This window comes from Panicum virgatum, chromosome 2K, assembly GCF_016808335.1.
Source record: "Panicum virgatum strain AP13 chromosome 2K, P.virgatum_v5, whole genome shotgun sequence".
In the NCBI taxonomy this organism is placed as follows: Eukaryota; Viridiplantae; Streptophyta; class Magnoliopsida; order Poales; family Poaceae; genus Panicum; species Panicum virgatum.
Window position 1 is genome coordinate 65,090,314 of NC_053137.1, and position 12,309 is coordinate 65,102,622.

Genomic DNA, 12,309 nt, shown 5'->3' on the forward strand with positions numbered 1-12,309 from the left:
TTGCACTGAGGCTGCTCCAAGTGATGATAACTGATAACACACTGAAAATGACAACTGACCTAATTTGTGCACCATCATTGTGAAGGACTTGTGCTACCTACCTCCTCTCTTGACAGTTAAGTTTGGACTGGCGGCCTAAAAAATACTCGATGGATGGCATTTGATTGATAGCTTTCCTTTGAACTAACTGTAAAATCTGATTTTGATGATTTGCTCTTATATATTAGCTGCCACCCAAGAAAGAGCTGTACCCAAAATTCACTTTGGATTTTTGCTTCCGTCTCTTTGCTCCATGCCCACACGCTACATAAACATGAATAGCTTAGCCCTGGTCAACTACTAATGCAGTAATGCCATATGAGTATATGACCATGATAGAAGACTGCTTGTATGTCGTTGATTACACAGGTTCATCATTGCTTCTTGAGCTGTACAGGTGCAGTCATAAAAATAGCATGTCATAATTTCACAATTGAAGGGCACAATAGATCTCTAATGTAAAATGTACCGCATATGTTTACCGACAAATTCATTTCCTATTTAAAATATCTTGGCAAGTTGCATATGAGAACAGGTACGCGATGAAGGTATAGTCCTCAGCTAATCTACGGAGAGCAGGGATGTTGCAAATGGCTCACTAGTACTTTTGAACTTTGAACACTGGAAGAGCAATATATAAACTACACAAAAAATAGAATGGAGGGCACACAACTCAGATGAACGTGTAACCAATTAAAAATTCCATGACAGGAATTACATTAAGATGGTATGCCAAAAGACAAACCCTGGATGAAGTTCCTCCAAATTTTAATGTGCCAGCCATTGGAAGAGTATATGAACACCACCAATAGATTACCAAAACAGTAACTCATGTGTCATAAGTTGCATGTGTTGATTCCATCTTTGCAATCCCTCGTCAAGTTGTTGAACGTCTCAACTTGTGTTTTTGATCGGTAAAATACCTCGGTGTCTACAATCACCCTCATGTACTCATCGAACGGCACTTGCTTACCCCCACTAAGCGCTGTCGTCTCATTGTACCATTCACTTGTGTTTGACCAGAGCTGCTTGTAATCATCAAGCAAATGCACATGGAAGTGTGACCTCAGCTTGTCGAAGTAGTTATAGAATGGCTCATTAGTTGCAATGTAGAGATTTCTCATTGGCTTAATAAGCTTGGTCACCTTATTCACAATCGCATCAGGTGATGTGTCGGCATCCAAGTTTGGGTACATTTGCTTGTTCTGCGCCTTCCACCCTCGGACCACATGCAGACCATCATAATCCCAATCCATCCTGCCCGCAATCTCTGTTACGATGTTCATCAACCTCTTGGACTTCCAAATGGCATACCATGGCCTTTGGATGACCTTGGCAGCTCTCCCTTCGCAGACCCTGTACCAGTAATTCTCAGGCTCCTGCCCAACAAACTGCCTCCAAATGATATTGCTCTTTTCCCTCTTAAGCTGCATTGGTGTCACCTTGTACAACGGCACCTTGCGCACTGTGATCCGGCCTGGACCCTTTTTCTTATCCCAGCGTTTCCAGTCCTTCAAAAAGTCCCCTTCCTCCACCACTGACACACTCTCCTTCAAATGCTCAAAATCAAAATAATACCTGAAATCTTTGCCATCCACATCCTTCCCATCCACCGTGTGCGCCCCAGATAAACACATATTCAGATCCATCACGAACGTCCGGTTCAGGAATTTGGCTTCTCCAAGCCCGCACAAGAAACTCCAAATGAACTGGTTCATGCTCTTGCAGTGGTCACCGCCTCTCATGTAGTACAAGTACTTTCCCTTCTTGAACTCTGCTTCTGATCCGACCACCGGGATTGTGTCGTTGATCTCTGGATCCACTGGTGGCGCCACGACCTTGGGGTTCTTCGGCCCCTTCCGATATGTCCGGCGAGCTGCATTCGTCCCCGAACGGAACTTGCCGACTTTGACGATTTCAAGAGCGCACCCATCGCCCGAGGTGAGGCTGAAGCGGCGGAAGTCCCTGTACCGGCGCCACGACTTCTCCCGGCGGTTCCGGAACCGCCACGCGACGTCGCACTGCCCGGGCTTGGGGCCGGGCACCGGCGCCTCGTAGCTGAGGAAGACGATGGACTTGCGGAAGAAGGCCTTGGCGTTGAACGCCTTGACCGCGGCGAGCACGCGAGGGTCGGAGCAGTTGAGCGGCGCGTCCGGGTCGCAGGTCCCGTTGGCCGCGGCGGCGGCGGAGGCCGCGGCAACGGCCGCGGCCGCGTCGTCCTGGTTGGTGTCGGCGCGCGCCCGCGGGGGGACGGTGGAGGAGGAGTTGAAGTCCTCGCCGGTGGGGAGGAGCGAGTCGTCGGGGACGAGGAAGGTGGAGTTGGGGAGGACGCGGGAGAGCGAGGTGGTGATGGCGGCGGAGGACTGGAGCCAGGGGTCCGGCGGCTGGTAGGTGACGGCGACGACGGTGACGACGAGGACGGCGAGCACGAAGAGGGAGAAGCAGACGTTGCTGGCCGCCTTGATGAGCGACTGCGTGACGGGGACGTCGGCGACGCCGGGGGAGGAGCCTTGGGCGCGGCGGCGGAAGAGGGGCGAGTCCTCGCCGCCGTCGGGGGCGTCGTCCTGGTCGGAGGAGGACATCCTGGATCTGGGAGCGGCGCTGAGATTTGGAGGTGGGTGACTGCCTGACTGTGACTGGGTGAGTGTGAGACAGACAGGGAGAGAGGGTGGTGGTGGTGAGCTGGCACGGGCACGCGGCGATGCCTCTGGTTGGATGTGTCGGCGCCGCGCCGGAGTATTTTTAGAGCAAGGGCAATAGATTTCGCCCGCCCCTGGCTGAGATGCCGGCGGAATGATGGTGGCCCCCGCTGCTAGATCAGTGCTCAACCAATAGCAGGACACCCCTCGCGTCTCCGCCCGCCGCAGCCGGCGTTTTGCGAGTCGCCCGGTCTAGTCTCTCTCCTATGCCACGTCGACTCCCCGCCACCTCTCAGCCGGCCACAATACTTGCTCTTAGGGGAAGGAAGATCGCGCACGCACGGAACAATTCCCGTGTGCTCCGTCCGAAAACGAATTCGGAAGGGCGAGTCACTGCTGACTAGTACTCGTAGGTCAGCGTGCGTACCTGCCCTAAGTGATGCCAGAAAATATAGTCCCCGTTTGGTTTCGTGGCACGCTAGTGAATAGTGACACTTTGACCGATTATTACGGTGTCAAACAAAGTCAATTTATAAAACCAACTCCAGTACCCCGCGCTAGTGACCTTAAAGAATCTAATAAGGCCTTTGACCGCACGATTAGAAGATGTTTACGGTAGCATCACTGTAGCTAATCATCGATTAATTACCGTCATTACATTCGTCGCGAAAAGTTACACCCATCCCTAAAAAGTTTTTGCAAATAGACTTCATTCAGTCCTTCATGCGGGAAAGATTCTCTTCTAGTGCTAGGATTCTAGCGCGCATCCAAACAAGGCCATACTGGGTCTTGTTTAGTTGCCGGTGTAAAAAATTTGAAATGAATTTTTTTTACATTTAAAGTATTAAATATATATTAATCGTGAAACTAATTACAGAACTCGTCTGTAAACTACGAGATAAATCTAATGAGCCTAATTAATCCATCATTAGAGTATGATTATTGTAGCAATTACTGTAGTAATTTAGTGTTTAATCATTGTCTAATTAGACTCATTAGATTCGTCTCGAAATTTACAAGCAAACTATGTAATTAGTTTTTTGTTTCGTCTAAATTTACTACTTCATGCATGTGAAGTATGTAACATTCTCATTAGATGTGATAGATTTGGAATTTTAAATTTTGCAACGCCTGGACCTATCTGGGACGAGGCGATGAGTCTCCGCAAAAGGGACTCGTCCCACTGACATGCCGTTCCCGGTGCTGTGTGGCTCACACGAGTGAGTTCTGGACGAGAGCTTGTCAGTGAGAGCCGAGTCATGGGACACGAGAGATACAGGAGCAACTACACTGATCAAGGAACTTTCAAATTTTTAGAGGAAACTTCGAATTTTCGGTACTAGTCCGTATTTTGAAAAGATTTTCTTTGTCTTTCTTTAATTCAAATTATATCCGAAAATTGCTAACTCGGAATAGAACAAAATTCCAACTTGACATTCATGACTTTGAGATTAAGAATAGAAAAAAAATTATGGTCACTCTAAGAGCATCTTCAAACAGTCTTTCTAAATTTCACTATCTAAATTATCATTTGGAGAGTCATCTGTATAAAACAATTTTTTATACATGTTCACTTTCCAATAGTTTTTCTTTATCCGATTTAAACTCTAGAGAACTATTTTCGCTATCTATTTTTGACTAGCGAGAAATCTAAAATAGATTATAATTATATTTGAATAATTATTTAGAGAAGCTCTTAAAAGATATTTTTCTATTGAAATCTATATTTCTAATAATTGGGATGGAAATAGAAAGTCTCTTGAAGTTACTCTAATTTCAGAGTTTACGGAGGTTCCAGCTTAATTCAACAACTGTATCTGTACCTCAGCATTTTGTCACTCGCACAGATTATCATTAGTGAATTGAGGCCCAGATCGGGTACAAAAAGGGGCAAAATCTCAAGGGCATACCGGCCCAGAAGACAGGAATGGAGCCCACCCAAATAGATCATGAGCTTTGAGCTGGCTCAAAAATATCCCATTTACCCTTTCTGCTACGAAGAACAGAGAGAGCGAACTGAAAGGCGAAAGCACTCGAGCCGCCATTGGCGACGCCACTCTAGAGCAGAGCGTGCCCGGGGAAGAGGGGGAGATGAGCGGGCTGGAGCAGGAGCTGGGCCTGAGCCTGGGCGTCCTCATCGACGTCGTCGACGAGCAGTGGATGCGCGACACCCTCCCCGCCGAGGGTGCGTCCCCTCCCTTCCCCTTCCTTGCGCCGGTGACCTAATCGGGTTACTCCCCAGCGGATCCGACTCCTCACCCTGTATGGCTTTGCAGACATCCCCGTGCCGCTGGCCATGGCCGTGAAGACCGAGGACGCCGAGGACCCCGCGCCCGCCAGTACGCTCACGTTCTCGCTGCCTTTCACTTTCCGACTTGCTCAGTCCTCACTCTTTCGATTCGTTCCGATTCCGGTCTGGTTAAGGCGATAGCTAAGATGCAACCTACAGAAACCAAATAATGTGATGGGGATAGGCTATAGGTGCGGTATCTAACTGCAGGTCATAAACTTCTGTCGGCAAAACCCCAAAACTTGAAACTAAGAAATCTGTAGGGCAACACAATGCACAAAGTCCCAGCATTCCATATGGACATACATGATAGGTTACCGATATATAAAAGGGTAAATTGGATCTATGCCATTACAATTTTTCAAGTTCACTGATATACCATTACAATTCGTTTTTTTCTAACTGTGCCATCACAATTTTACAACACTTTGAAACGCACCACTACTTACCCCTTCGCTTTGTTTCTTAAAATTTATAGACCAAAATACCCCTGTCTTCTTCCTCCTCTCATCCCCTCTCCTTCGTGCCTTAACTCTCCATGGCGCGGGCAGATCCGCCGCAACCCCCATCGACCAGGGCCCCTCCATCCCGCGCCGCTCCTGGCACCGACCCTCGTCGGAGCTGCGCATCGAGGACGGAGGGCGCCGCGCCGTCGTTGTCGGTGAACACCAGGGCCTCCACCGTGCCGATGGGAGCACGCAGCCGTAGCGCCTCGCCATTCTCGGTGCTCCACGCTGACGCCGATGCCGCGCCGTCAGTAGCTCCGCCTGAACGGTCGATGGGGCCTCAGCTACGGGCAGCTGCTGCTCGCCCCACCCTGCCTCTTCTTGTTGGAACTCGTCGTGGGTGCCGCTGTGCTGGCGGCGTCAGTGTCGCCACCACCGAAGCCCACCGGCTTCACTGGCAGCGCTGCCCTCTCGATTAGCTCATGCACATCAAATCTCTCCACAAAATGTCCCCTTCTGCAGAAGCATCGATCGGACGGCAATGAAATTAATTAATCTTAGAAGCAAATTAGCATGCATCGATGTAATTAATTACCTATCTCTGCATCTGGTTCTGGAGGAGGAAGATGACATCGCGCACCATGGAAGAAAAGAGAGGGGTCTTTGCGCCGCAGTGTCAGCTGCCTTCCATTCGACTCCCGAGAGTACTTCGAGCTCGTCCGCGGCAAGGCCAGGCCTTGCGGCGGCGCGGGATGGAGGGACACCGGCCCATGGCTGGCGGGGCGGATCTGCTCGGGCCACGGAGAGGAGGAGCTACGCGCAGTGCTGGCACGGGAGGTGGAGGCCGCCCGCGTCGCCGTCGCCAAGGGCGCCGCGCCCGTGCCCAACCGGATCAGGGACAGCAGGTCGTTCCCGTTCTACCGCTTCGTCCGCGAGGAGCTCGGCTGCGTGTTCACCGGCGAGAAGCTCAAGTCCCCCGGCGAGGAGTGCAACAAGGTCTTCATCGGCATCAGCGAGGGCAAGCTCGTTGACCCATGCTCGAGTGCCTCAAGGAGTGGGACGGCAAGCCCCTGCCCATCCAGGTGCCGCCATCTATCCGTGCACCGGTGGGGCATTGCAGGAGGAGGAGAAGAGAGGGGATGAGAGGAGGAAGAAGACGAGGGTATTTTGGTCTATAAATTTTAAGAAATACAGCGAAGGGGTAAGTAGTGGCGCGTTTCGAAGTATTGTAAAATTGCGATGGCACGGTTTGAAATAGACGAATTGTAATGATATATCAGTGAACTTAGAAAATTGTAATGGCACAGATCCAATTAACCCTATATAAAATTGCCCATAGGAGTTGAGTTTGTAGGATACTTTTGGTCAGTAAGGCTGTCTGCACTGGGGTACTGGAAGCGGTACTCCACCGCCGTGCAGTACCAATTTACAGAGAAAGAAGCTGCAGCGGGGGGCGCTACATCGCTCTGCATCGTTGCGGGCGAGACTCCGTTCGTTGAATCGAGCGCAGGTAGCGCTCGTCCGCAACGCACCGACGTGGTGCGGGCCCCGCACCTCGCGTCATTCCTTCCAACCACCCGAGCAGGGAGAGAGAGAGAGCAGGACGGAGAGAAACAGAGAGGCGGCGCGGCGGAGCTCGAGGTCGCCGGCCCACCCGGTCGCACGCCGGCGGCACGAGCTTGAGCAGGCCCGCCATGCCGCGCGCCATGGCTTCTGAGCTCGAGCAGGCCTGCCTTGCCGTGCGCGCAGCCGTCTCGCGGGCCCCCTGCCCCGCCGCGCCTGCTGTCGCGCTCGCCGTCTCGCGGAGGGAGGCTAGGCTGCGGCCGCCGGGAGGAGGGGCGGGGAGGGAGCAGACGCCGCGCGAGCGGAGGGAGCTAGGACCGCCGGCCGCCGCGGCCCGCCCCTGCTCGCCAGAGCTCGAGCTCGAGCAGGCGAGCCTCGCCGTCTCCCCTGCGGCGCCAGCCACCACGGGGCGGCGAGCGCGGAGTGGCTCGCCGCCGTCCGTTCCCGCGCCGGCGCAGCAGCCAGCAGAGGAGGGGGAAGGGGGCGGCCGGCGCGCGCAGGGGAGGGGGAAGGAAGACGGTCGGCGCACCCACGAGCAGAGGGAGCCGCGGCCGGCACGGCGGGATCGAGCTCCGCCACCGCGGTCTGCGTGCAGGGGCTGGGCCGGGAAGGGAGCTCGCACGCCGCCGCGGGGATGCCAGGGATGGGGGAGGAGCCCAGCGGCCAGCGCGCAGGGCCGGGCCGGAGAAGAGGGGCGTCGGGAGGAGGGGCCGGTAGGGGAGAGGCCGCGGCGGCGCAGAGCTGAGGCCGGAGGAGGGGCCGCGCCGCGAGCTCGCCGCCGCCGTGCCTCGCGCCCACCACCGTCGAGGGAGGGGGGGGCGCCATGCCGCAGGAGGGGGCGTCGTGCCGTGCCGTCCCGCCCGCCCTGCCCGGGCCGCCCCCCCTCCATCGTCACGCGCGGGCCGCACCAGCCGAAGCCGCCGTGCCATGGCCACGATGGACGAGCAGTGGAGGGAGGGAGGAGGGGCACTGCCGCGCGGGCGTCCGCGGCGAGCCGCGGCCAGCCCCGGTCCCGCATGGGCGTCCGCGAGGGAGAGGAGGGAGGGGGGCGTCGGCGTCGGGAAGGAAGGCCGGAGGAGGGGGCGCCGCCGTCGGGGAGGAAGGCCGGAGGAGGGGGCGCCGCCGTCGCTTGGGGAGAGAGAAGGGAGGAGAGAGGGGGGAGGGTGACGGGGTAGGTGGAGTGTGAGGGATAAAAAAAATTAAATAGTGAATGACAGGTGGGCTCCGCGTGCTGGTAGTTGGTATAGAGTAGGAGATAGAGAATGAACGGGTGCAGCGATACTGAATATAGAGAGAAGAATCTTGATGACCAGACAAGAATATTCCTTTTAGAGAGTGAATTTGGAGTAGCACGAGTGCGGACAGCCTAAGAGGCTCTTAGGCCGCTTTGATTCACTGTTTCCATCTGTCTTATACAAAAAAATCATATATGCAAATGAGAAGCTAGCACTTGAGAGCGTGGAATGTGGATGTTATAGACTTACAGTTTATGCACTATCAAGAACTGCAATGTAGTCAAGTGTTGGTTTTGATACCGGTTGGAGTTTATGATTTGAATGAACATCTTGATCCACATGACTAGTTTCAATAATAATAAAGAAGCTGGGGGCATGCCTCTGTTTTGAGAAGAGAAGGCATTTTCAAATTTTATTTTAAATCACTTTTACTCTCCTTGATAAAATTCTTTGTGCAATCTACCTATTTCATTTTTGTTAGTATAGTATGATCATTATCTAGAGTTGATCCTGAATTTTCTGATATGATGCTCTAAATACCTAACAGATCAGGAAAGCCAACCAGCACAAGGGGATGTATGGCGTGATTTTGCCTTGGAAAATCTCTGATCTTCCATGCTCTACAGGGTAAGAATTGTTGCTACCTTGTCTTCAGCTCGAAAAGATGCATGATTACACTCATTTTGGGTACACCCTAAAATGTCACTAGACAAATCACGTGCTTCTACATGGATTGATTATCAGTTGTGGGTGTTGCATTTTCTATGGGTGTTTTAGATCTGAAGTTGACTTGTCCACAAGATACTTTCTGTTTTGCTAGACCAAAAATATAATTGATTTAGATGAACTGAAGGCTATGATTAGCAAAATATATAAATACTTTTTTTTTGAAACTCGATAGTCAAGAGGTCCATATGTGACACAGAAATTCATGCTCGTCTGTAGTAATATCTTTGACCAAAGATTCAGTTGTTTAGTGTTTTCTGCTAGTTTAATGGACATCCAATGTCATTGGGAATGAGCACAATGCAAGCCAACTTGAATACGCTTACAGAGTAGCACGGATTAAAAATGCAACAATAATAGCAAATCCAGTCAATTTTGAATTCAGCAGCTGTTCATAAATGCATTGGAGTAGGGTAAGCTCTCTGAAAAAACGTTGTGGAGAGTGGAGACAAGTGCACATAAATCACTGTCCATGTCACATTTGAACTGTTGTGCTAATTCATTCACTGCTTGAATTGCAGTGCCTCTAGACATGAAGATTCTTCGCTAAGGGTCTAGAGCTGTGTGGTACATCATGGTTTCAGCGCTGCGCAAATGTTTGTCTAAACTTAATTCATTATCTGGTTTATGCAGTTCCTCCAGATATGGGCATTGAACTTTGTGTTGGCCTATTATAAAACCTTATGGTGATGATGACAGCAATTTAGTTATGCGAGTGATCCAGATCTTAGCTGCATGTTGGCACCGAACCTACTTCTGAGTTTCTTTCATAAACTTTTGGAGTTCATGTTTGACTGCTAGTGTTCTCAACCTAGCATGAAGAATGTTTCGGTACTTGTATTCCAACTTGTCGTTGTTAAATTCTTGTTTCTACTTGGATAGATCCTGTGCAGCCACATGCTTAATTTGTACTGCTTTTGCCACATGTTGCACTGCTAGTTGTAACTTGTACGGCTAGCGCGTCCATTCTTTACACACTTCACAGATATGCTCTACCCTGGTCGCTGACTCAGCAGCTGGTTAGCAACTCCATAGTATTCTCCTCATGAATAAATTTCATTGTATCTACGGCGCAACTTGCGTCCTACCAAATGTCATGCATGTTCTTAGGTTTAACACTCGAGCTGTCAAAGCTGCATCGTATTCGTATACCATTACTAAAAGCCTAAGCAATCATCCAGGCCGGCCGTTTCCCAATCATTGGCCATGATTTGCATTGGCCTCTAGTGACCTTTTCTTATGCCTCGCTAATGATAGCACATGACGGCCTAAGGGCAATCCCAATGGGTAGTTTCATTTTGTTGTTTCCAAGAGCGCCACATCAACCAAACACAAATGAAACTATAGATGAAACTCACCCCCACAATGTATTGTTTCATGTTTGCTATTTTATAGGCTCTCATCCTATTTAATTCTAAGACTCATTAAGTGTTGATAACCGTGCATACATGGTTTCATCTAGATGAAACTCATTTCATCTCTATCCTCATTAAATCAGTGCCACATCATCTAAAATGGTGACATGGCACCCTATTTAATGTGCATGAAACTCTTATGAAACCCCCACTCTATTTAATGTGCATGAAACTCTTATGAAACCCCCACTGGGAATGGCTTAACGATAAAACCTACCATACGCCTTCACCTTAATCATGTTGTATGCGCTCTCGCTGATTTGTGAGAACCTCCCTACAGTTTCTTGCAGTTGATCTTGTTTTTTCTGGAAGTACGTCCGGCGACGATGCCAGTGCCAGGCTCTCTCGTTTTAGCAAATAAGGCAGTGGGTTTCTTTGTGCTACGGCAACGCAAAAAGACTGAGGATTACGTGTAAACGAACTGTCAAGTGATGGTGTAATGATCGCTTCAATCATCGTGTGGTATGCCAGAATATGCTTTTGTGGCACGCCACAGGCCAAATGCCGCTGCTGTGAATGAAACTGATCGAACACAAATACGGACCAAGAAGATGATCTTGCTGGTGAAAGTGCATTATTCGCTACAGGCCACACAGTTTTCAATCAATCAATCTCATCTACTCACTCACAATAACAGTAACAATCTTTGAAAGATTTGCATCCTCTTCAGATCATGTATAATTTTTTTGAGAAAAAAAAACACCGAAAACATGTACTAACTCGCACTCAAACCATATGGTCCCGATGTAGCGTATCATTGATTGGAGCTCGTATTGGCGATCATGACAATTGGTCCTGGTCCCATCAGATATCATACACGCTCTACTCTACCAAAAGAGAAAAAAAAACTTTAGTATAGTCATGCATATGCATGCATCAAATGCCCAAACTGAGCCAGAGAAACGAATTGGCACTAGCTTAACACTAATGCACCATACGTATGTGCGTATCAACAGCTAACTACTCATTTAAAAAATAACAACGGAGACAGATCATGGAGGGAGAGTGAGGTGCACCACAACTACGCATGCGTACACCACCAGTTTCTTATACAATTCCGGCGACGGAAAAGCATGTGTCCAAGGCAATCAGGCCGTGCAGGCGCCGCCCCGGTCGCTGCCCCGCCCATTTCTATGCTCCCCAACCCCAACTGGGCGCGCGCGCTCGGGACACGATTCGTTCCATGTGCCGCGCCCTCCCAATAATTCGCCCCCCGTTTCCACGGCTATATATGGGCACGTACGCTCCACATCCTCCTCCCCACAGCTGGATCACCGAGATCGAGTCCTCACTCAGCTTGCATTGGTGATTGGTCAGTCGCCCGCCCGATCCACGCGTAACTTGCTAGCTCACCGCATGGGTCTGGAGATGATCATGGCGAGGGACGGGCAGCTGCCGCGCTCGGCGTGCCGGTACCAGCGCCTGCGCGGCGGGCTCGGTGGCGAAGACGACGACGGCGAGGGGGACGGCGCGGCCATGGCGAGGCGGCCGCGGCCGCTGCGGCTGCGGAGGAGGAGCTGCAAGGCGGCCGGGATGAGGTGGAGGGCGGCGACGGTGGCCAGCGGCGGGAAGGCGCTGCGGCTGCGGCTGCGGCTGATGCGGCTGGTGCTCCTGCTCCCGGCGCGGCGGCTGGCCGCGCTGGTCGCGGAGCTTGTGCGGCGCCTGGCGGCGGCGAGCGCGGCGGCCGACTGCCCCGCCATCGTGTTCTCCTCGCAGTGGGGGCTCCCCGTGCTGTCGCACTCCGCGAGCACCAGCAGCAGGAGCTCCAGGCTGCGGGCGTTCTACCTCGAGAGGAGCCTCTCCGCCGGCTCCGGCGCCGCCGGATCCCCGTGCTGATGATCAAGAGCACAAGCCGGCCGTTTCCGACGCCGGCCAGGCCACGTCGACGAATGCTGTGGCTGGTCGCGAGCACCAGTGCGAAGCCTCGGATACCAACCACTTCCCCATTGTAGTAAT

At 51.7% G+C, this 12,309-nt stretch overlaps 2 protein-coding genes across 2 annotated transcripts; one reads left to right on the top strand and one right to left on the bottom strand.

Moving 5' to 3' along the window:
- Nucleotides 1-516: 516 nt before the first annotated feature.
- On the bottom strand, nt 517-2,764 carry LOC120694596. Its single transcript, XM_039977778.1, has one exon. The coding sequence runs from the start codon at nt 2,619-2,621 to the stop codon at nt 876-878; it is 1,746 nt and encodes a 581-aa protein (XP_039833712.1). The 5' UTR covers nt 2,622-2,764; the 3' UTR covers nt 517-875.
- A 1,858-nt stretch (nt 2,765-4,622) lies between these two features.
- LOC120694598 (anaphase-promoting complex subunit 13) lies at nt 4,623-9,861 on the top strand. The gene is made up of 4 exons (XM_039977780.1): nt 4,623-4,863; nt 4,955-5,017; nt 8,760-8,839; nt 9,460-9,861. Exons 1-3 carry the CDS (start codon nt 4,770-4,772, stop codon nt 8,819-8,821), a joined length of 219 nt encoding a protein of 72 aa, XP_039833714.1. The 5' UTR covers nt 4,623-4,769; the 3' UTR covers nt 8,822-8,839; nt 9,460-9,861.
- The last annotated feature ends 2,448 nt before the right edge of the window (nt 9,862-12,309 follow it).

Coding starts and splice junctions, on each gene's coding strand:
- LOC120694598 (XM_039977780.1), top strand. CDS start 4,770: ATGAGCGGGCTGGAGCAGGAGCTGGGCCTGAGCCTGGGCGTCCTCATC. Junction 4,864..4,954: donor CGACACCCTCCCCGCCGAGG/GTGCGTCCCCTC, acceptor ATGGCTTTGCAG/ACATCCCCGTGCCGCTGGCC. Junction 5,018..8,759: donor CGAGGACCCCGCGCCCGCCA/GTACGCTCACGT, acceptor AATACCTAACAG/ATCAGGAAAGCCAACCAGCA.
- LOC120694596 (XM_039977778.1), bottom strand. CDS start 2,621: ATGTCCTCCTCCGACCAGGACGACGCCCCCGACGGCGGCGAGGACTCG.